At 45.3% G+C, this 25,684-nt stretch overlaps 1 protein-coding gene across 1 annotated transcript in view; it reads left to right on the top strand.

Annotated features, from left to right (window-relative positions):
- Nucleotides 1-25,684, top strand: part of DIAPH1 (diaphanous related formin 1) — a 978,623-nt gene that overhangs the window by 891,438 nt on the left and 61,501 nt on the right. The window contains exon 26 of the mRNA XM_069199475.1: nucleotides 4,361-4,450. Coding sequence (XP_069055576.1) covers nucleotides 4,361-4,450 — 90 coding nt within the window. The remainder of the gene's footprint in view (nucleotides 1-4,360; nucleotides 4,451-25,684) is intronic.

Below are 25,684 nucleotides of genomic sequence, written 5' to 3'. Positions count from 1 at the left end.
CTCTGCTAATGCTGCATATAACCAGCGCTTGTTTGTGGGTTGCTTCTATATCTCCAGGACAGACTTTTTAGATTAATACCATGCACTAATGCATGCCGGTGAATTACTTGTCTGTGACTCCTGAGTCGACTCTTTAGATCATTACAAAGACTGCCTATAACTAGTGAACGCCTCTGGGTTGCCCTTCTATTGATACTGGTTGGATTCAGTAGAGTGCTTCCTCCAACAGCCTTAATAAGTCTCTTCTTGGGATCCTCTGCTGCTCAAACTCAACCAAGAGGTGAAGCCTATACCCTTCAGACAATGGTAGGCCATCACGCCTGCTTAGCTGTCCCTAACTGTACTTTACTCCTTTTCATGCATGAGCACAAATATACTATAGCAGCTAGATAAGGAATGCATTCTGCAGCTCATCATGCATGACTTCAGAGTATTTACCACATATGCTATAGTAATAACCATTCACCCAGTCACAATAAATCAATGTAAAGAGCATGCATTCAGTTCGTCTCTCCTCCTCCCTCCATTACATGCTAAACATGGTAGTCTATTTCAGGATAAGAGCATGACTCTGACCAATCTTAAACAACACCAAGATGCTTCCCTCTTAGGCACACTGCAGTTCAGCACTTAAGCGACCCATAGTATAGCTTGCACCTCATCCACTAACGCTTTTGAGCTATTTCTCAGTGTGTGAAAAATTACATAGATACATTTGCCATACGATATAATAGCTGCTTCAAAAACATTTGAAACTCCTTCCTTTTGAAATGTGACAACCTCCTCTTGAAACTACGGACAAATAATTCCTACAGTACATAACTTGAAAGGTAGCGGCCCTCTGCCAAAAGCTCCTAGTCTTGGTCAAGCTTCAGTCTGCTGACTATGAGGTAGACCATAACGTCATTACATACTGTAAAAAATTCCAGATTGTAAATCTGCATGAAACGTGGTCGATTCATCTATCTCCTCTAATTGGCTATATGGAGTACCACAATTTGGAAAATAAATGTAATACAAAAAAGATGGCCTAAGGGTGTCCTGTCAATGTACATTTGTGTAAATTGAAATATAAACACAGTCTTGATAGAATGATGCATGGATGCTGACTGTAAAAATTGATGAATGGTCTACCGAGCAGAAAAGCGCACTGATCCTAGTGAACATCTATATTTTCCATCAAGAGCCTCGACCAAAAAAGGTTGCGACAAATTGTGAGAAAACTCCCTTACCCTACATATGACTGCTGGTCTGAGAATTTTAAATAGAAGTTTCAGCTATCACAATCCTCCTGCATTGGCCCGTTACACACCAAATTGTAGCTCAATTCTTGTTTACACTATGGTACGTTTATATTTGTTCGACTAAATCACACAGTTCAGAACTGACCAACGTCCAGACACACGTCTTTCCACAAATAAAGCTTAAGACCAACATCAGCCTCTGGGCAAAAGCTAATAAACAATCTTCCTAAATGGAGCGAAACCCTACAAGTTACACATAATTGCTCCCTCTCTTGACTTCCTCACACAGCTTAATAAAGCCAAGCATAGCCTAAAAACAAGCTGGAAGCAATTCAGTATAAAAGTTTCAACTCTTATCAGTGTAAAACCAAGACCTATGTTTGTCCTATGGGAAATAACCAAACAAAAACAAATGAAGGACAGAATGCAGAACCAGTCAAACATTCACCCCAGTCACAGATCTGGGTTTAACCCATCAATTCTTTTGCTCACCATGTCACCCCAGTTTGGACCGAGCCATATGCAAATCAGTTTTGGCCCTGTTCCTCATGGTAACAATCCAGCCTGAACTGCCAGGCCAGGTACTCCCTGGACAGGAAACAAGCATCCTGGGACCGATTTCAGGGTGTCACCCTTCATCAGCCAGGCTAGCTTGAATCAAGTGGCATAGCAAGCCCACAACCCATGTCTGGGCATACCCAGCTCAATTAGGGGGCAACAAAAGCAAACAAAAAAAATATGATGGACGGAATGCAGAACCAATCAAACATTTACCACCAGTCACAGATCTGGGTTTAATCCATCAATTCTTTTGCTCCCATGTTTGATTGGTTCTGGCTCATCAGAAGTACTGGATAAAGCAAACGGGCAGCCTCCAAAAATACTTGGCAAGTTAATCTCGAATTTGCTATATGTGGATGACCACCTGCTCAGCAAAAATAAAATTGGGCTGCGGAGGCTGCTTCGGGACCTACCATAAGAAACGAATGCCAGATTGTTTCCCACCACTACATACAGGGGAATAGCTTCAGGGGTGGGTGTTACACCTCCCCTAATGAATGTATTTTCTGATGAATAGTTGGTTACAGGTGCTTTCAGTTGTGTATGATAACGTGTCTGGCGATGTCACCAAGAATCTTTGCATAAACACAGACAAAAACACTTGCACACTCTCTTCCTCTCTGTTTTGAAAGTGTTCAAAAAATATTGGTCATTTTGCAAAATAATGTTTTCTCTCTTAGTACTCCTACAAATCCGAATTCCTCTCCCCTTCCACTGCCATGTAAGCTCCTGTCATACACCCTGCCTGGCGTATAATGTATTTAAACATATGCCAGCCTGATTGTTGGAAAATTTGAAGCTCCCCCTCAATCTTACTGACTAAGCTGCACCCCTGATTACATATGGTTGCAAAATGTTGAGGGATACAGAAGCCAGACTCCTTGGCATGCTTGAGCCACTCTTTTAGACCAATATTCAATTCACCAAAAATGGCTGTGCCGGCACAAGTGCAACTCTAGACTGGTCTACCCAAACAATTCCTAGTAAGACAATGTTCCTTCCTGAAGATGTGGCACAGCTAGCACAAGACGACGCGCTTGACAGTCTACTCTGAATCAATATTAACAGTTCTGTCTTGATGGCCCGTATCAGCGATATCTGGAGGAGTCGCTGAACAGCTTGCAAAAAGATCTGTGGAACGCCGCAATATCAACGAAAATATATATTTTTTTAAACAGAACAAAAATATATGTAAGCTATCAATGGTAGAGGACGAAAACGAACTAGCAAGGCGTTCCCGCACCTGGCTGACCATAAGCAACTACTCTGATCTAAAAATGCAGTCCTACTTGGCAACATGTTTCTCATGTCATACTGCTTCGGAGGATTGCAGACTCTGGACTTTGTCCCACCTTGGGGTAGGTCTTCAGAAGACAATGGATACAAATTATGTAAAAGTGAGAAGTAAATCATCATCCATATTAACTGCATCTTCCTGGCTCTTATAAATCAGCAAAGAGTTTTACTGCATAGTGCTTTTAATCAATTAGCCATACAACATGCAGACAGGCCTTCACTGAAGCTTTGAATCATAAACATCTAACTTTGAATGTTCAACATGTCAAATTATTGGGTAAATTTGAAAAAAGAATGAGAACTAGTATTGAAAAACTATTGCACATTGCACCTGTATGCACTTTTAGGTAACATACCTGGGCAGCATTTTTGCTGAATTTTAAATTCTGTTCTAGAACAGCTTACATTTATAGTTTTAAATATTGTACATTTTTAAATACGTTTTATGAATTCTACACATGCAGTGGATTCACATAATTATGCATCAATTAAATAAATTGAAGTATTGGAATATTTTAGGACTTGCTGGCCTAATTCAGTTCCATTTATTATTTGTAAACCTTAACATTTACCTTGTACGACTCTTGTTTCCATTCCTGTCCGTTTTGATGCCAGAAATATTAATTGGTTTACCTGGTATCGCCATTTATAAGCAAAGTGGAGTAGGCTTCAGAGATAAATGGAATGTTACACATGCAGCATGTGTGGAATGCTACTTGGACTTAGTCCAATGTCCTTTAGATGGTACAAGGGCTGCATTTCTCTAAGTAGCATAACGCTGTATGACAACTGCCTACTTGGCTATCTATCCTTCCTGAAAAATGCGGTAGCTGAGTTTCTTTGATTAGGGCTGAAAAACTCAGGAAAGCTGTCCCTTTATTGTATAATGTCCTCGGGCTGTGCAATTAGCCTCCGGTGTGCTATCCTCTCAACTGTTGTGGCATTTCATTCAGAATTGGTGGTGGCTGTGTTCTACCCATACGTTTATAGGGTTTAGTAGATAAAAGTGAAGCTTCTCTGACAGTCATAATAACCATGCTAGTCTGCATTCAGTCATTCGAAAACATGTTTGTGTGCTTTGTGGTAATCGCAGTGTTAGTTAATCTTTATGGCTACCAAAAAGTTTGGGCCTAATCTAGACAGAAGACTAAATGCAAAATAGAGAAGGAGAGGAAAAGCAGGATGTTTGTTGTGAAGTTGTTTTGGGAAGTTGCGATTATAGTGGTATCCTCATCTACATTGTGTTCTTTGTTTTTCAGCAGAAGGCGATGAAACTGGTGTGATGGATAGCCTACTTGAGGCCTTACAGTCTGGGGCAGCTTTCAGAAGAAAACGAGGTCCTCGACAGGGTATGTGCTTCCCATTTTGTTCATAAATAGTGTGCCATACTCATTACTCCAAACCCCACATATTTCACCTGTTCATTTGGCACATTCTCCTAAAATATAGTGTATGTGTATATAAATGTGTGTGTGTGTATATATATATACACACACACACACACACATATATATCATCATGTCGGTGAGCTTCCCACCAAGAGCAGTCGCACCACAGCAACAGTTCACATTAGCACTCTTTTCACAGAAATGCAGCTGAGCAGCACATGATCAATTTTCTTTGTTTATTTACCAAAGTGCTTCACCCATTTAAAAAGACCAAGCTTTTTGGCTTAGTGCCTTCCACTGGACAATCCCCCACTCACAGTCAACTTCCCAATGTAAGTGTTGTCTGTTGTTTCTTTTTACAAACCGTCCCCGCAACCCTGCCCCCCCCTCCCCCACACCCTCCCCAACACCCAGCTACTTTGTTTGATATATTTTGTTCCAAGGACATCGTGTGCGCCATCGTGGAGAGTGAAATTGCTTCAGTCCTGCCCATCCAGTTAAAGTACAATGCATGAAAGAGAGCTTCGCTACTCCAAATCTCATTTTGATTCTCTCTTAGTATGATCATTCATCTAATATGAGCATCATTGTTCAGCACTGGATAATTTACATAATATGACATTATTCACAGAACCATAAAGTCTATTAAGGGCACATTTCTGTCCTGCTGGTGAGTGTCAAATGTCGATGTTCTATTCACAATAATTCACATTGATGCTCAGAATTCATGATCATACTCGTATGTAAATATATCACATATTGCACAATGAAATAAATGCCATCTTTGACATTCATAGTACGTTACATAATTTACATATTCTGTTGCTAACCAGCTGCCATCTAGCTACTATCTCTAAATGATGATCTGTTGTATAACAAAATAGTCGCAGCTGACAGTGTATAGGTAACAACCACCCTAACGGTGCTTAATTGCCCACATGGCCTATGTTACACAGTATATAAGGGTGCCAGATAGCCATGGAATTGACGTGTGCTATGTAGAATAGTTTTACTTTGCAAATTGTCAATCTCTCTTGAACGGTCCAAATACAAAGCCAAACATTTAGGTAAGCACCTTCCAACTTGTATTGTAATACTGCACATACCCTGCTCTTAAATAAATTAATAAGTTATAAAGTGACAAGTGCTGTGCGTGAATTCCATTGTTGTGCAAATCATTAATGTTTTGTGATAGATCAGTATCCCATATCGGATATGGGAAGAACCACATGCTATGGAAAATAAAATGCTTTGCAACTCATTAATATCTCTAGATGACACCCATCCAGGACCAGAGATTAAAGTGACTTATGCCATATAAACTACAGTACTGGATATTAAAGTGTACATCGTCTGGCATGTATTGAACAATAAGTTCCAATACTCTATTGACAAATTTAAAGGTGACGTGCTGTGCAAAACTCAATTTCTATGCAATTTGTTCATATCCATCAGGCAGCTTTTGTCCTATAAGACGTGTTAAGAAGGACCTGCTATACCAGGTACAGTACTGTGCAACTAGTCAGTATTTGTATATTTACCTATATGCTACCAAATACAAAAGTGACATGTTGTGCAAACTGCAATGTTGCCCAAATTGTCAGTGTTCCTAAATTGCACATAACCTTGACCCACTGCCTGTTATATAAAGTGCCTGCCAGGTGTTGTGCAGTATGCATCCCAAAATGCTGCATATGGTAGTGTACAAATTCTTAATATCTCTAGATGGCATAGTCCAATACCAAGGAAATTCCATATACTTGACCGTTAAATAAGGTTTAGGAAGTGATAATATCCATAGACCATTTCTTATATAATACTACCAACAAAGTGCAGAAATTCAACACATTAATGCGTATATGTGCGAATACCTCACTATACCACTCAGGGCTCGAAAAATCCACTGGACGACTTGCATTGGCATCTTATTTGATCAGGCTGAGCTATTTTTAATAATTACTCGCAGGTGTTCTGTTCAGTTGAAAAGTGAAGGGGCAATAAAAGATGCCTTTAAATCTTGTTCTTATGTCACATTTGCTGTGTGTTCAGAGACAGAGGTCAAAAGTCAATTGTTCTTACAATTATTTTCCTTCTGCCTGCAGAGTTCCAGGACTTTTTAAGGTGAACTGTGCGACCTGCTGCTTAGAATGTAAAATAAATGGAAATAGGGTGTCAGGTTTTTCCTAGCACACAACATTTAAATGACTAAGTCAACGGTGCAAATATTTCAAAATATATTTCAGTAGTTGGAAAAGCCCTTTTCATATTTCTATGAGATGAAAAAATATTTTGATAGGATGAAAATAAATCAGAATACTTTTCATGTTGATGTGCAAAGGATATGTTTTCTGAAACCCAATTTTCACAGATTGTTAATACACTATAGTTTTATCAGTAAAGCTGCAAGTTAGTGGAGAGGTTTTTGGACATTTCATGGAAAGGTACTGTATGTAGATGACATTATGTTACCACATCATGGTTTAGTAATATATTTATTAAAACTGAGTAGTCAAACAAACTGAGAAACTCTCCTGCCCTGATGGCAATGTTGTTAGTAAACTAAAAGAAGTCCTACGTTATGTGGGCTAGACCTCATGGGTATGTGGGCTAGATTCTTATAATGCAAGCAGCAAACTTTAGTCTACTTAATCAAACAAAAGAGGTTTTTTTGTACTGTAGAAATGCTGAGCTCACATTTTTTAAGGTGCATTCATATGTGAGAATTGAGAAAAATGTGACTCTGTAAACTATTTGCCTAGGATCACACAATTTGAGACCCATTTACGGGTCAAGTACATTACATTGAGATTTTATTAGTTGTCATAAAGGGTTGATTTTGACAAGTCCAATTGCAGTTTTTACACTCCTGCAGTCAGGCTGCAACTGTAGGCCTGAATCCATGTTTCCACGGCCACAGTAGCAGATGGCACAATAGGTACAATAGGTAATACAGTTCACTAGGGGCATTTAACTTGCATGCTCTGGGTATACCTGGTACAATATACTAGGGGCTTACAGGTAAGTTAAATATTTTGGCCATGTATATAGGGGAGCATGTGCATTTTGCTGTGCTTAGCAAGGGTAAAGTGCACAGAAATCTCCAGCGAGCAGCCAAAATAGATTCCAAGAAAGGTGAAAAATCCAGAGTGATGATACAGAAAAGGCGAATTTCCTAAACTTCTTCTGGACCATCATCCATCTTCCTTTCACTTCTCTCAATTTTCCTTCCTTACCCACTTTCTGTTTCATTCGATCGCTATATTTTTTGTCCTTCTCAAACTTTCCTCTTAATATCTGGTAGGGCACACCTGTGCTTAGTTGTATAGTCTGCACTGCGAAGTACAAAGCCTCAAAACTTCCCTTCAGCATAAACCACTGGTTATTGCCATTTGAAATGATCCTTGGTGACTTTCCTTAGCAAGTCTGTCATTCCTTGGATCTTGCAGTGGTGTTCAGACATATTTTATTCATGCTCCCTAAAGGAAACGCTCAATTTATCACTGTCAGATTCAGCACTTTATCGATATCTGTGTTTTAAAAAAATATCTTACTCTCATTATCAAGGAATCTCATCACTTAGATTAATAATCCATAATTACCCAGCTGTACTTTGCCTGTCCACTCAACACCACATAATATCCAATAATATCAAGAGCTAACTTAATCCTAGCCTTGTCTCTGTTATCTCCGCACCATTGACTAGACTAGGGGATGTTTCTTGGAACTTATAACTAACTGCACAATGTATGCAGTTAGGAATAAAGTAAATGATGGCCTTGTCTAAGACTGGCCATCATAAATCCTCCCTTATTCTCTGTTCATAGTTTCCATTCGTACACTTCCTCTGCGTTAAACTCAGAGTTTTCAGAGTCATTCAGGAGTTTTTTTCCATCAAGAAATAAAAAATAAAAGAAAACTTAAAAGTTCCACAAAATATGATGGGGACAAAATGGCAAAACTATGGTTTATTCCAGGCCACCATTAATGTACCTTTTTATTATGTCAGATTTGTTCTTAAATGCTACCATGATACATTTAGACGATAAAGCTAATTCAGAGAATTCAGCATCAATAGATTTGCAAGGGCTGTTGTGCAGTAACAATAGCCCAATGGCAGTAATATTGGTTTTCAGAATTTCTTCCTAGGAACTTTATAAATCTGTTAAAATCTAAGTATGTTGCACCCTTATGATTGCACCTCCCTGGTCTCAGAGGGGACGATATCCTCTACAGTCACACACCTAATGATTAGGGGGCTACTTAGATCCAGGTAGGACTCACCTGGATACTTGGGTTCACCAAGTTTTTTTGGTATTGACAAATAGGCTAATTCATTAGGGATCTTTGGCCCTGGTGAATGCCCAAGACCAGTTAGGCTGTCCATAGGGGCAGAAACATGTTCACTTAGGAAGATGCTTTGAGTCGTTGTTCTCATTGATCATCTCCGTAAGGTTTTTAGATATACCTGGGATCCCAGTATTAAAGGTGACACACCTGGTTACCCCAAGGTACTTTTAATTTATCTGGATCCCATCACTTGGCCAGCCAAACTTAATTTAGGAACTCCCTTCATCCTTTTAACCCACCAAGAGGTTGGGTCCGCCCTGGTGGCAGTGCCCCACGAGGGTGGGGAGAGGTTGCCGATGATGAATCATGACACGAAAATTGTGTGAGGCTTCCGCTCCCCAAAGGAATGGCTCTTCCACATGACCTGAATGGATTACAGTGATATACAATTAGGGCTCTAACTTGTATCTCTGAGCAGAGGCAAAAGTATTTGTTTCTGTTATGCTACCATACTTTTTTTTGTGTTTATGTATCTTTGCTAGTACTATCGGAGAATAAAGGCTCTCTGTTGCAGATTTGGTCCATGACGTATCCACATTGCCTCGCAACACTAATGATGAGGAGAAGGTGGACAGTCTGCTCCCTCCTCATTATACTGATGAAAGGCTGTATGTATTTAGATATGCAAATACCATTGGGCTAGATACCGCACTAGTGACAGAGCTGTACCCACAACCTTGTCCACCAACAGATGAAAGTGCCTCTTGCTGTAGTAGTGCAAAGAGCAAAAAACGTGATAGAATTGCAATTGCCTACTCTAAAAACTAAAGCCAATTTATTGACTGACAGTCTATAACCAGACCCAACTTAACCTGAACCACTATTAGAATTTAATGAGGTCCATACGGATGCTCTCATGGCCACTTGTTCTAAGACATTTTCAGCCTGGTTGGCCAGTTGATCTGTAGCTAGACGGCACAGACCAGCTCCTGATGACCCAGGCTTTAAACACTCAATGCCTTGCGGTGCTGCCATCAACTGGTTTAAGTCAATATAAATGCTTTTCTTTTCAGCCCTCCCGGTAGTGAGCTGAAGCATATTGATACCTTTGGAAAGAATGTTTTCCTCAACTAGCCTGGCTTTATGCACTTTGAATGCTCCTGTGCCCTAATTGGACATGGGCAGTGAAAGCTTTCTGGCTGTTCCAGGAGACCTGAGGAACACACTGGCCCAAACAAAACAAGATGGACAGGACGCAGCAAAGTAGGCTTTGACTGGACACCACCCACTACATAGGCTAAGCTATTGCCACCAGTTTAGTGCTTAGAAGTCACGCTTGGATTTGATCAACTGTTTTTTTACGGATGTCCAAGCATCTCTTCTGTACACAGCCTTTGATGTATCCAGGGTGTTTGGAGAGAAAGCTGGCTCACTGCTTGAGCGATTTAGGGATAGCCGCACTACAGCTCTATTCCCAGGTTTTATTGTCCCCACTGTGGTTTGAACTCTGTCCAAGTAGGGGCCCTCACTCTAGTCAAGGTAAGGGGGTCACACACCTAAGAGAGCCCCTTTTCACCACCCTTGATAGCTCGGCTCAAGCAGTCAGGCTTATCTCAGAGGCAATGTGTAAAGTATTTGTACACACACACAGTAACACAGTGAAAACACCACAAAGGTACTCCACGCCAGCTTAAAACATAGCCAATATGTATCCGAGTAAAACAAGCCCAAAATGACAAAAATCCAATATACACAACTAAAGATATCACTTTGTAAAGGTTTGAGTCTTAGGCTGTAGGAATCAATGGTTGTATGTTTTTAGCACAATGTACCTGGCATATGTCAGAAACAAAGACGATGTGGGCCGCAGGGGAGGTGAGGCGCCGAAAAAGCAAAGCAGTGTCAGTTCCTTACTGCGCAGGGAAGGTGATGTCAATTTTTTCTTTTTTCAACCGCGAGACAGGTGCTACATTGATCATGCAGGTGTTGCATCAATGTTTCAGTGAATTTTCCCCTCATGCTTACGCCTCCAAGGGTCCAGGGACTGGAGTTGGCACCACTTGGCAAGTCAGGTCTCTCAGCAGAAGAGCTCAGGCACTGGCAGATGAAGTCTTCGATGTCCCTGAGACTTTGTAACAGGAGGCAAACTCAGTTCAAGCCTTTGGAGATCCTTGGAAAGCAGGATGTAGAAAGCAAAGTCTAGTCCTTTCACTCCCAGGACAGAAGCACCAGATCAGCACAACAAAGCAACAGGCAGAGTGGCAGTCCCTCCTACAGCATCCAGCTATTCTTCCTGAACTAGTGTCCTCAGTCCAGAAATATTCTAACTTTGTGATATCAGAGGTTCATAACTTATACCCTTTTCTGTCTTTGAAGTAGGCAAACTTCAAAGAGAAGTCTGTGTAGTGCATAAGACCCTGCCTTTCCCTGCCATGGCACCATACACACTCCAGGGGGTTGGAGACTGCTTTATGTGAGGACAGGCACAGCCCTATTCAGGTACAAGTGTCAGCCCCTCCCACCACTCTGGAAGACCTATCTGGAAGTGCAGGGCACACATCAGCTCCCTTTGTATGACTGTCTAGAGTGAAGTCACAAACATCCCAACTGTCATCCTGACCCAGAAGTGTATTCCACAGACAGGCAGAGGGTACAGAATGGTTAAGCAAGAAAATGCCCACTTTCTAAAAGTGGTATTTTCATACTCACAATTCAAAAGCCAACTTAACCAACAGATTTAGTTTTAAATTGTTAGTTCAGATCCCCCAAACTCCACATCTCTATCTGCTCCCAATGGGAAATTACACTTAAGATATTTCATGGCAATCTCCATGCTACCCTGTGGGAGAGATAGTCCTTGCAATAGCAAAAACAAAATTTTGCAGTATTTCAATGTCAGGACATGTAAACCGAACCAGTGCATGTTTTACCTTTTAAAGACACTGCACCCTCCCTATCAGGCTACCTTGGTCCTACCTTAGGGGTGACTTTCATGTTGTAAAAGGGAAGGTTTGCGCCTGGCAAGTGTGGGTGCACTTGCCAGGTTCAAATGGCAGTTTAAAACTGCACACACAGGCGCTGCAATGGCAGGCCAGAGACGTGAACATGGCTCCTCGTGTGGATGGCACAATCAGTGCTGCAAGCCCAGTAGTAGCATTTGATTTACAGGCCCGGGGCATAGACCTTGCACTGTTCTAGGGACTTGATAGCAAATCAGATATACCAATCATGGAGGAACCAATTACCAATACCTTGTAGACAGAGTGCATATGCACTTTAGCACTGGTTAGCAGTGGTAAGTGCACAGAGTCCTAAAGCAAACAAAAACAGGTCAGGCAAAATAGGAGGAAAAAGGCAAAAGGTTTGGGGATAACGCTGCAAAAAGGGCCCGATCCAACACCCACCAAACAATTACACCAGCGGTATGGAAACCGCTAGGCGCTATTCCAGACATCTAGCTTACCAGCAGCTACACCGCCTTCCCATCTGATAAAGCAGCAAACAAATCCCTTTTGGTCAGAGGATGCCCCTTGATTTACTTTATGCACATTTTCATATATATGTTGTGAGAAAGTTCTTTATTAGTTGTGGGTGGATTGGTGACCACCACAAGTAATAGTTACTATACTGTAAGGTCCAGTGAAGTGTTCGAATAATTTAAACCTGAGCTCAACCCGTGGTAGCTATGGTACAGAGCAGACAGGGTTAACGTAAATGTGCAAAGGTTTTTGAGGCAACAAAACAGTTAAAGAATTGGAGAAAACAGCACAATAAATATCCCATTCCAAGAGAGGAAAATGTAAAAGCAAAATGACTCCAAAACAACAAATATTTATTAAGCGTAGCAGGACCTATGAAGTATTTTTAAAGAATTAAGAGAAAATAGCGGTGTAAAGCACCAACCGTAGCCGGTGGTCGTGGTAGACTGGAGCTTAGGTGCTCTTTGAGGTCAAGCGGGTTGGCTACACCATGTAGACTGGCCTGCTATGGCCTGGTGAAAGTAGGAAAGTTTTAAAGGGTCTTTAAGTCCCAAGCTGAAAATGGACTCTATTGTTTTTCTAAGGAAAAACTATTTTCCATGCAGAACAAACCTGATACTCAAAGTGACGTTGTGGATTGCTGGATGGGTATTTTTTTGTTGTCAGTTACCTTGAAGCTCTGGAGCAAAAGTTATGAAAATATTCCCAAACTCCTTTTGGTGTCCAGATAAACAAAGGAGTACACTTCTAATGCTCCCAGGACCTCACGGGTTGCTCTGAAAGACTCCCAGCTTGTCAGACAGAGGACAATGGCAAAGTCCAGTTCGGATCCAGTTGTCACTGATCAGCTGTGATTCTTCGCAGGAAAGTCCTCTTCAGCTTTTTATGTTCCTGGTGCCACCCAGGGGACCAGTTTTGTGATCCTTGGTGATCTTTCGGTCCTTGGATTTGAAGTGGAGCGTTCTGATGGTGTGCCTTGGGGTGCCACATTGCCTCCAGCTAGTAGGCGGGGTGACTCCTGGGTGCTTCCTAAACAATGGGGTAAAAGTTCCTAAGGGGCAACCCTACTTACTGTTAAAATGGCATTTGTTTGCCCTACTGCAAACAGGCCCACAATGTCATGAAACCGGGCGTTTGAGACATTGTCAAAGTCTTCAGCCACCCTATACATGGGCTCTGAGGGCTGGAGTGTTTCTAGGCATGTCATATGGAATTCACAAGTGTCCTCCCACATCTTACATTAAAGTCCAGTTTGAAGCGGGCACTGTACCCATGACAAACCCAGAGACCGAAATTTTGTAGGATAAAAGCGGAGTTCTTCATTTGGAGATGCACAAGAATTGTCCTGAAATTGTGTTGTCTGTAGGACAATACCCTATTTTTGGCATGGTTACCCCCACTTTTTGCCTGCTGTCAGTGTGTTTTAACTGGGTTCACTGGGATGCTGCTAACCAGGACCCCAGTGAGTGGGCCCTAAATTTGGTTGTTCCTGACTTTGCACACCACACTGCTGGCATACTGATGCTCCCATGTAAGACACTAGTATATGGTAACTAGGTACCCAGGGCATTGGGGTCCCAGGGGTTCCCCATGAGCTGCAGCATGTATTATGCCACTCATGGGAGCCCATGCAAAATGTGTCTGCAGGGCTGCCATTGCAGCCTGCGTGAAAAGGTGCATGCACCCTTTCACTACAGGTCTCTGTAAGTCACCTCTATGACAGGCCCTCCTAGCCCAGAGGGCAGGATGCAAGTACCTGTGTGTGAGGGCAGCCCTGCATGAGCAGAGGTGCCCCTAAGAACTCCAGCTCCATTTTTCTGGACTTCGTAAGTGCGGGGAAGCCATTTTACCCATGTACAGGACCTGTGTCCAGCTACATAATGGTAACTCCAAACCTGGGCATGTTTGGGATCAAATATGTCGCACTCATACCCCAATACTGTTGTCAGTATTGGTTCTATATTTCAATGCCCTCTGTGGGCGCGGTAGAGGGACCCACAGCTTTGCTCCTACTAGTTTGCAGGGTTTTCCCGGGCAGCCCACGCTGCTGCCATCCAACAGACAGGTTTCTGCCCTCCTGCTGCTTGACCAGCTCAAGGAAGGCAGAACAAAGGATTTCCTGTGGGAGAGGGAGGCAACACCCTCTCCCTTTGGAAATAAGTGTCACATTGCTTGGGAGGGGTAGCCTCCCCAAGCCACTGGTATGCTTTGAAGGGCACATTTTGTGCCTCTTTGCATAAACGGGTTTGCACTAATCCAGGGACCCCTGGTCCCTGCTATGCCGTGAAACTGGACAGTGTAAAGGGGAATAACTACTCCCCTGTCCATCACCACCCATGGGGAGGTGCCCAGAGCTCCTCCAGGTTGCCACTTGATTCTGCCATCTTGAATCCAAGGTAGGCAGAGGCCTCTGGGAGCATCTGAGTGGCCAGGACAGGCAGGTGACATCACAGCCCCCTCCTGATAGGTGGTCACCCTACTAGGTGACCATTCCCCCTTTTTGGGCTATTTAGGGTCTCCCTCTTGGGTGGGTCCTCAGATTCGATGTGCAAGTTTTCAGCAGGAATCCTCTGCTACGTTTAGTTCACCTTCTGACCCCTGGAACTGCAACTGGACTCTCCGGGAACCAACCATTTGCATCTACATCAATGATGCTGCTCTACAACATTGTTTCTCCAGCTCCTTCCAGCAACTGCAACATTTCCCTGGCTGTGCCTCCTCTGAGGGCAATGAGCCGTCAGTCTGCACAAGAAGCAAGAAGGAATCTCACTTGGAGTGATGGAGTCACTCCCCTGCATCCGCAGGCGGCAACTGCAGCGACGACCGGCTGTCTGGATCTCCTCTCCTCCAGAGCTGCATGGATCCCTTATCACAGGTGGTGGTCTGGAGTTGTGCCCCTGGTCCTCTCTACCAGCTGTCCAACTTGGCAGACAGTAAGCCCTTGCCTTTCCTTGCAGAACAGTACCCCTGTGCACCGCTTCTCTTGTAGCTACCAAGGCTTGTTGGCATCTCCTCCAAGGGATCTTCAGGCTCCGTGTAGCCCACCCCTCAGTACTATTCCCTGTGACCCACAGCCCTCTGCGTGCTTCTCCAGCGACGTTGGACCTTTCTAGGTGTGCTGCATGGACCTCACCGTGACTCCTGTGCTTGCTGCATGTGGGTCACCTGTGGGGGCTGCCTCATCTTCCTGTCTCTCTCCTCACTGCTGAGGGTCACCCGAGACTCCTCTCTGTGGTTTGAGTCCCCGTGGACCTTGCTGTTCCCCAGCAGTTCCACATTTCTTCTTCCACTACATTTACCTTGGCCAAGGCTTGTTGGTGGTTTTTACACACCACTGGCCGACTGCAATCTTTCTTCTGGCATGGGACATTAGCTACATCACTTCAGGAACTTTTCAGCTGCTCCACTGCTGCACTGCTGACTGGCTTCGTTCACCGTCGACCTGATCCTGCATCCACTGACAGGTGGGTAGTGGCTCCTGTCATGATCGGACACTCGAACGTGAACTGGACTTGGTCCTCTTCCTTTTAGAGGTCTTCCTCTACCAGGATCCACCTTTGGTTTCTTGCAGTCTTTCGGGGTCTTGCAAAATCCTCTTCTGAATTCCATTTGGTGGGTTTGGGGAAGCTAACAAACAAAGATACACTGTCCCAAGGTCGAAAAGCGAACACAAGGAAGTCTTATTGTTTGATGCAAGAGCCCTGACACATCCTCATGGATGTCATGCTTCATCATCGGGCCTGTTCCTCATCAGACCGGCGCTACAATGTCTGATGGGCACCCCACGAGGGGGGTTGTTTGCCGGAGATATTTTTCTAAATGTTTTGGTGCCGTAAATAGAGAGATAGGCACGTAATAGATAGGAAAGAAAAAGAAAAAGGATAAAATTGGCTCAAAACCAAATGCAAAACAATTATTTATTGATCCAAGAGGATCTTCGCCAAGATTAAAACAACAAGAAGAGTGGAGAATGAAATAATGTTCATTCACTCTCTGAATCACATTGAAAAACAAGGGGATGGAACTACCTAACAACCTCTTTAGTAGGTCAACATGTTTCGTGTCTCAACGGTCCATATGGATCCAATGACGCTTCATCAGGACCAGATAGCTCAATACTTCTCTGTAATTTTACATATGGACCTCAATCAGTCTCCAACTGTCAGTCTCAACGTCTCCGGTCACTTACAAGAATAAGCTGCACATCAGGCTAGTCATATGTAAAGGTCAACCTGTGAAACAACAGACAGAGGGTAAATAACTGTGACCCAGTGTATCTAATGTCATAAACTTTGTGGACGAATGGAAGTGTGACATTCAGTGAATCAAACGGTGTTGGCGTGCTCTGTGGTAGCGTGCAAAGCAAAGTTGTAGTTGCTTACCGTCCCCCATTGTGGATCAGGCTCCATAGGAAACAACGGGCCAGGAGACTAGCACACATACTATAATCATAATAAAAAACAATGTGTATATGTCTTTTATTACACATGTGTAATGACAAGGGATCCTCCAAATTCAATAACAAGGTTAATCTCAAACCACATGAACTTAAGTCAGAGTCACTCCAAGATTATCAATAGACTCAAACACATATCAACATCTGGCCCCTTTCTAACAAATAGTTCATCCAGTATAAAAAAAGGTTATGGAGAGAATTCAACCAATTGCCAAGGACTGCATAAATCATTCACCCAAACAGGTGTAAACAATTGTAAAATGAAGAGAGTATAATGTCAAACTCGATAGATTTGACAACCAACACAAAGCCCTAAAAAATGTGAGATCTAATAGGCTTGGTGGAGACCCAGTAGAAAGGGTTTGGGGAAGACCAGGTACTTCTCTCTTGGTCGCTGAGGGGCACTCTGGTACTTTCCTTTTGGGGTAACTAGTTCCTCCAGCTGCCCTCTACAAATTCCACTTCCTTGAGTTGGGGCCTTCGCATACCACTTTCTTAGTGTATGGTTTGGTCTCCCACTGGGGCCTTCAGTACTTACTATTGCTTTTACTGTTTTCTATTGCCTTTCATGCTAATTCCTGGCTTCTAATGTACATATAATAGTACTTACCTCCAGTTGGGGTATTGCCTATTCAGTATTTTGGTATTAGTGTTACTGTAATAAAATACCTGTATTTTTGTAACACTGTGTGGTTCTTTCATGTGTGTAAGTGCTGTGTGACTACAGTGGTATTGCATACGTTCTGCATGTCTCCTAGATAAGTCTTGACTGCTCATCCACAGCTTTCTCTAGAGAGCCCTGGCATCCTAGACACTGCCTACACCTCACTAATAGGGGATACCTGGACCTGGACCTGGTATAAGGTGATAACACCATAGGTGCTCACTACACACCAGTCCAGCTTCCTACATTGTCTCCCTTTCAGGAGGCCTTCCAAATGTTACATGTGGCTCAACAGACCTGTCAAGCTATATTTGACAATGTGGTAGCGATAATATGTCCACAGCCACACCTCCTGACTATTCTCTGGAGCTGAGGTGAGTCATTTCTGCCCATTCACACAGCCTATTGTTTGGACCAGAGAAAAATTTATCACCTCCTTAATACCTTTTCCCAGGATTAACCACAGGCTGGGATCTCTGAGTCTTATGCTAATTAGTCTTCTAACGTTTCAGGTAGTTTTAGGGTAGCTTTCTAAAAATTACTTTTCCTTATTTATTGAAAATCAAACCACCACTGAATTGGATTTTTAATAACTACTAAATATGGTGGTTTAATTATTTTGCTAACTTTTCCCATCCTGAGATTATAGTAGTATTATTTTATTCTGTACTCTGATTTTCTACATAGAACAGCTAGACCTGCCACAGTGTAAATAGCTTTTAGGGATTTGTCATTGTAGGGACATATCTGATAGAGACTTCTAGTTGCAAATACCTTACCTTAGAATTTCCCCCAGACATCAGACTGGATCAGGAGATTTTTCTTCGAGAAGTACCCTTGTGCGCTGGGACTGGTGGTGTCAGTTGAATCCGCGTGCGTCATTGTTGTCATGATTGCTGTAATGGCGTCCCGGTCGTATGTGGGCAGCACGCTGGTGCACTGACGTCAGTTCTTTTCTTTCCACGCCAGCCTACGCGCAGATCTGGAGAAGAGCTATCCTCAGTTGTTTTTTGACTGACTATGACCATTTTGTCGAGTTCTTTGACACTTTTTGGTGCGTCGATGATGTTCTTGAAACTGGTTTCAAGCTGTGTAACTCCTGTCACATCATGAAGTCGTGACGGATCCGCACCTTTTGTGTTTGTGATCCTTGGAGCATGACCACGACCTGAAGTCGTGCTCCATGTGCAGGGCCATGCACCTGAAAGCTTTTAGGGAGCAGTCTCTGCGTCACTTCTGGTCTCGGTTGAGAGGAAGGTCACACCACCACCATCTCTCTTTATCCCACTCAAAGGCCTGTGGACAGATGGGTCACAAGAAGAAGTTGTTGAAGAAGACCAAACATTCTTCGACTTGGCCCGGTCGCTTGCACAATGCGATGCGGGAAGAGAGTCAACACTCTACGCCTCAGTCTTTGGAGCCTATTTCTGGGTCGGCTCTGCATCTCCCCGAGTTTCTGGGAGCCAGACCTACACCTGCCTAACTTAGAATTCTATGAGGTCATGTGCCTCATTTTTGGGTAGACCAACCTCATACGGCGCCTTCAGGCCCAGTCTGGTTAAGAGCCCTTTCAGGTTCCATGCTGGCAGCTTTAGCCCTGGCTCCGTTCATGTACCTCATTTTTGGGTAGACCAACCCCATACGGCGCCTTCAGGCCCAGTCTGGTTAGGAGCCCTTTCAGGTTCCGTGCTGGCAGCTTCAGCCCTGGCTCTGGAGGGCCCCTCACAATCCGTTGTCCGATCCGTGTCGATGCCGGGCGTGCCTACGTGACCTTCCTCAGCGCTAGCAAAGACGTTGACGCTTATGATGATGGTCCGGTCCACGCTCAGCGGCTAACCCATACTTATACCCGACTGACCTGGAGGCGGCCTACATTCCCCAGGTTGGATCCTGACTATTACGGGTATGGGAAAAGTGTGGAGGGGTTGAAGGACCCTTTCGCATTCTAGGGAAGACCCTGAACTGGACTGGGCAGAGGAATTGGGCGAAGCTAGTGGTCTGGATGCCTCTCTTGGCACTGGCATGCTTTCTCCCTCTACTGTGGCTACAGAGGAGGGAGCATCATAGTCTGTGGTGGTGAGAAGGGTGGCTGAGGGCCCTGGCCTTGAGCTACCTTATGTGGCCGTCAGGACTAACCCCCTGACTGAGGTGCTTCAGTCTGGGGCTTCCACCTCAGAATCTCTTTTACCTTTTTTAATGAAGCCCTCACTGATGTCCTACTGGGTACCTGGTCCAGACCCAGCACAGGGGCTCCTGTGCACAGTACAATCTCCCGCCGCCATTGGCCTGCTCAGAATGAACCTAGATTCCTAACCCAACACCTTATGCCTGAGAGTCTTGTCATCCATGCATCGTCATCGGGCGCATTCCCTTCTACTCCCCAGGATAGGGAATCCAAGAGACTGGATCAACTTGGGAAGAAAGTTTCCTCGTCCTACAGTCTGGCTTTGCAGTCTGTAAACACTGAATGCCTTTTGGGCTGCTATTCCCATACCCAGTGGGATACGGTCTTGCAGATGCTGCAGCAGATCCCGGAGAAGGCCTGGGCCGTTCTCTCACAAGCCGTTACTGAAGGGAGGGATGCAGCCAAGTTCACCATGTGTTGTGGGCTGGACATGACCGACTCACTGGGTAGATCGGTTGCTTCAACAGTGGCCTTATGGCTCCACACCTAGTGGAGGACTTCTGGCTTTCCGGGAGATTTCAACAATCACTCATGGACATGCCCTTCGATAGCACCAGTCTCTTCAGAGACAAAGCAGACTCCGCGCTTAAGCTCTTTAAGTAGTCCCAGGCTGCGGCTAGGTCCCTTGGCCTTGCAGCTGCTCCTCGCCCCCACAGTCTGCTTTTCACCACTTTTGTGGCTACGGAAGGGGCACCCAAGTGCATCCATTCCCCTCCCGCCACCGAGCCACACATGCTGCTCAGCCTCTGCGTGGCGGTGGACACGGGATCCTGCACGCTTGTAGATCAGAGAACCATCGGTCTGCCCAGTCCATCACCACCCCTGCTGCAGCCTCCAAAGCTTCCTTGTCCGTTGCTCCATCCCAGACCAGTTGGAGGCAGGATCCGCCATCACCTGCCCCGCTGGGAATCCATCACGTTGGACTGGTTGTTTTGCAAATAGTCCGAAGGGGCTACTCCCTCCCCTTCGAATCTCCCCTTCTTGCCCTGCCACCATCCTACGATTGCATGACGGAGGATCATTTTGTATGTCTCCATGAGGTGGTTACGGCTCTCTTGGTGAAGAGAGCCATAGAGAAGGGTCTCTGTGCCAGAAGTAGTTTGTGTTTGTTATTCCCGCTACTTTCTAGTGCCCAAAAAAGGACAAGGGCCTTCATCCTATCTGAGACCTCCGGGCCCTCAGTCTCTTCCTCAGGAAGAAATTCAGAATGCTCACTCTAGCTCAGGTATTTTCCGCCCTGGGCTGTGGAGACTGGATAAACATTACATGCGGTTTATGGTATTCCTTTCCTGCTTGCTCTCAAACCTTACATGCTGTTCGTGGTAGCTCACAAGCACTTTGTTTACTGTGCTCCCCTTCGGCCTTACCAGTGCTCCTCGGGTGTTCACGAAAGTGATGGCAGTAGTCGCAGCTTTTCTGCGCAGGCTAGGGGTTTCAGTCTTCCCTACCTTGATGACTGGTTGTTGAAGGCAAACTTTCCTCAGGCTGTCGTCTCCCACCTCCAGACTACAGAGAACCTCCTGGGGTTCACTATAAACATGCTTAAGTCACAGCTGGTTCCCTCTCAGACGCTTCTTTTCCTCGGAGCTGTCTGGACACAGTGCAGTTTCAGGCTTATGCTCCCGAAAAGCGAGTCCAGGATGCAATGCTTCGGCCTCTGTCCTGGTGTAGGAAGCTGGCTCTGTAAATACTGTATCAAAATGGGATATAGTGTGTACAGAGTCCAGTGGTTCCCCAGAGTCTAAACAGAGGCTAAAGTAGATAATACTAATGCTCTCTTTTGTGGTAGTGTGGTCGAGCAGTTAGGCTTAGCATAGGATAGTGCAAAGCATTTGTTGTACGCACACAGGCAATAAAGGAAGCACACACTCAATGACTAACCAGGCCAGTGTTTTCTTTATAGCATAAATATACTTTATTTCTAGAACACAAGATTCAAGTTGCAGATAAGTACATTTGTAAGTAAGTATCCAACATATGTATCAATACTACTTTGTTTCAATTTGACAAGTTAAATGTTTTTCAAGAAAATAACAAATAAGTTTTAAAAGGTGACCGTGCTATTTTCAGAAACAGTTCTAGTGAGGAAGAAGAGTTAGTACAGTTTTGAGGTACGTACAAGACTTACAGTTCCAGTCTCCGGGGGGTTAGGCTGTCCACAGGTTGGGGTTCAAGTTAACCCCCAACACCCACCAACCGCAACACGAGGCCAGCCGGGTGCAGGGGTCGAAGTTGCTGTTGGATTTAAAATAGGATCCTATGGAGACTGGGGGCACTCGGATTAAGATCTGCTAGTAGGTAAGTACCTGCAAACTTAGTATCAGGCCCCCAGTGCTTTTCAATAGGGGAGCCCCGGGGGTCACAAAGATGCTGCAAGCTAGGTTCAGGAGGTCGGTTCTGGAAAACCACAGGCTGAACAAGGAAGAGGGCGGCCTGCTGAACGTTGCTGGACTGGGGTTCGGATTCCCCAAGGCCAGGGGGCTGCAGGTGCAGGTCTACCTTTGGGTGATGGGAATCTTTGTCCGGTTCTGTCGCGGTCAGGGGGGGTCATCTGGATTTATGCTGCAGGCGTCCTGTGTTGGACAGGAGGGGTCAACCCAGGGTGGACACTAGGTCAGAATCGCCTGGGGACCAGCTTTAGTCAGTTGGGCCACCTGGACATGGGCCGTGGGCATCGGGTGCAGAGTGGGCAGGACTCACGGATTGGGGGCAGTGCTGGAGTCCTTTGTTGGAATTTCTTTCTGGACAGGGCTGCTGTCCACTGGAGATCATGGTCCTCTGTGGTGCAGGCAGTCCTCTTGAGGCTTTAAAGAGGATGCTGGTCTTGCAGGATGTGGCACCTTTTTGTAACAGGGGTTTAGAAGCTGGAGATAAGCCTGTAAGTCTGGTGTCAAGTCATTTCGTGCATTCAGTCTTCTCTGCTGGTGGTCAGCTTAGTAGTGCTTCTTTCTTCTTTTTGTCTTCCTGAGGTCGCCAGGAATCTGACAAGCTATGTTCAATGGAGCCCTTTAAATACTGGATTTATGGGTGTTACAGGAGTCAGAGGGCAGTAGCCAATGGCTACTGTCCCTGAGGGTGTCCACTGCCTTTTGGTGTCCACTCCCTTTGGGGAGAGGGGGCACAGATCTAACCCTATTTTTCCCAGTCCTCCAAACTAAGATGGATGATTTCGTAAGGAGGAGTTCCCTTCAGTTCTGGATATCGTAGGGGTGGTCCCAGCTGAAGTGATCACTCCTCCTTGTTTTCCCTCATTTTCCCGCCAGACTTGCCGCTAAAAGTGGGGCCTTGTCCGGGGGGGCGGGCATCTCCACTAGCTGGTGTGCCCTGGGGCACTTTAACAAGAGGCCTGAGCCTTTGAGGCTCCCCACCAGGTGTTACAGTTCCTGCAGGGGGCAGGTGTGAAGTACCTCCGCCCAATGCAGCCTTTGTTTCTAGTCACAGAGAGCATCAAGGCTGTGGTCATGTGGTCAGAAACGCGTCTGAAGGTGGCAGGCTGGCACAGACAGGTCAGTCCTGCACTAGAAGTTTGGCTAAAATACTGCAGCCTCTGTGTGTATTTTTAAATAAATTCAACACTGGCCTCAGTGTGGGTTTATTGTGCTGAGAAGTTTGATACCAAATGTCCCAGACTACAGTGGAGCCACCATAGAGCTCGGGCGTTGTTGTCATAGTTGTGAATGACCCTTCACTTTTGGGATGTGGGAGCCTATTGAGGGAGGCGGAGACCAAGAGGTCTCTTTTCTCATGCAGTGTGCCTGCTTCACATTAACCGTTTAGTACTACATCTGATCAGTTTGCCCCTGCAAGCCTTTCTACTGACCATCTAGAGAATTCTGGTACAGGTCCAAACAGACAATATAGGTGCCAAGTGATACTGCAACAAGCATGGTGGAGTGTGCTCTCATGCATTTTTCTAGAGGCTATGAGGTTGTGGCTGGACCTTCAGGTGTTCCGCCTTACAATGAGTCTCCTAGTGGGGCCTCTCAATGCCAAGATCTCAGCAGGTATCATCTTGCAAATCACCATTGGCGTCTGCATGTGGTGGTGTCCTAGGGTATTTTCACCCAGTGGAACGTGCCCTGGGTGGTAGACCTATAGAGTACATGTTCTACCTTCAATCAATTTGATTTTGTCCTCTTACATGCATTTCTGTCTCTGCTACTGATCCCATTGGGCCTTAAGAAAGTCAGGCGACCAAGCACAAATGTTTTTGGTGACACCGGATTGACCAAGGAGAGCCTGGCATTCAAAACTGCTGGCTTTGAGCATCTACCTGCCTTTTTAGCTTTTTCTTTGGGAGGATATGCTATTTCTTTTTTGTGTTGTAATTATTTTATTAGTAATAATGCAAACAAAAGTACAGAACAAAGAGGGGAGGTCAGAGTCCCCGTATCAATTTGTAAATCGTACAAACAGCAGTGTATTGGAGACAGGATGGATTAAACACTGGCAGTTGTAGTCCCATGCACTCTAAAGGAAGGTAACAACTAATAAACAGAAAAGCTGGAGAGGGAGAGCAGTGAGGAAACAGAGTAGAGAAGGAGGGGGGGCAGGGAAGGGGGGATAAGGAGGGGAAGGGGTACACTTTGCGTGGCAGGTCTTTAGGGCATGGCAGGTGTTGATAAATGTAGGGGTGTGGCGGTGATGTACCTGTACAGGGGCATCGGAGGGGTGTGTGGTAAAGATTTCAGCAGCTAAGCAGCACAACGTTCCTTTGTGGGGGGGGGGAGAAAAAATAATAATGGGCAGGGGTGGGTATGGGGAAGGGGAGGAGGGATGTGAAAAGGTAGCGGGTAGAAACTAGGAGCTAGAAGTCAGTGGTTAGAGGCTGACTTCCAAGGGGACAAAGACAAGGACAAAGTGGGGGAGGGATAAGAGACGGCGGGGGAAGCAGGGTAAAAGGGGAGGGGGAAAGGTGGGGGGTACGAAGGGTGGGAGACAGAAGGGGCGTGTAGTAGGAATGGGATCGCGGTGAGCAGATGTGTAAAAGTGCATGTAAGCGGGGTTGGAGATGGGGGAGGGAGCTGTTATGGGGTTGTTGGCAAAAGGACGGGGAGGACAGATAGCAGAGGGGATTACTAATGGACCAGCGGCGGTGGGGGGTCTGTGAGAAAAGTAGCCCACACCTGATGAAACAGGGCAGCCTGATCCTGGAGGTTATAGATGATTGTCTCATGTGCTGCTATACGAGTCATTGTCGCAATCCACTTATCCGGAGTGGGAGGGTCCACCGATCTCCAGTGGCAGAGGATACAGATTTTTACAGTAGCTAGCGCCGTATGCAGCAGTCTCTGGGTAGGTCGTGATAAGACTGGGAGGGTATCCATATCATGTAGTATGGCAAGGGAGGGAGGCAGCGGTATTGAGAGCATTATTGAAGTAGACAAAGTGACCCCTACAGCTTCCCACCCGGGCTGGACCGATGGGCAGCCAATGAGAATATGGAGTAGATCACAGTGTGTCTCTGGACAGTGCCAGCATGTTACGTGCGGGAGAAGCCCTGCCCTATGTAACCTCGCCGGAGTCCAGTGCCAGTCGAGGATGATCTTGTAGAGGCAGAATTTCAAGCGAGCTTCACAGGTGCCCCTGTCGAGTACTTCCATTAGGTCTATCCAGTCTTCTGCATCAAAGGACCATCTCAGACGGGTTTGCCATTGCAGGCGTAGGTTCTCCAGGAGGGGTTGTGAGTATTTGTGACACATGATGACCTCGTAGAGGCCTGCCATAACACCTTTGTGCTTCACCCCATGTCTGAAGATAGAGCACCACGGGTGAAGGTTGAAGTCCCCGTCAGACGATGTCTGTATTGTGCTGCGGGCAGTGTTTGAGTTGTAAGTAACGCCATTCCTGCCATGGGTGGAGATCAAGGTCTTCTTGCAACGCTGCGAAGGATTTGATCGCTTCGTCTTGCAGGATCTGCGCAAAATGGACGATGCCAGTGTCCTTCCAATGTGGCCAATTAAAAACCTTCCCTCCTATACGCAGGCTATCGTCCCACAGGGGGCCTGGGCGTGTAGGAAAGGGTGAACTCCAAGTAGGTGGTGAGCCCTTCTCCAAGCCGCAGGTGTCGCCTTCAAAATCGGATTCATAGTTTTGGAGGGTAGGGGGGGAAATAGCACAGGAA

The sequence above is a fragment of the Pleurodeles waltl genome, chromosome 7 (genome assembly GCF_031143425.1).
Source record: "Pleurodeles waltl isolate 20211129_DDA chromosome 7, aPleWal1.hap1.20221129, whole genome shotgun sequence".
Lineage (NCBI taxonomy): Eukaryota > Metazoa > Chordata > Amphibia > Caudata > Salamandridae > Pleurodeles > Pleurodeles waltl.
The sequence above is the reverse complement of the archived record's forward strand: the minus strand, read 5'-3'. Positions and strand labels throughout refer to the sequence as shown.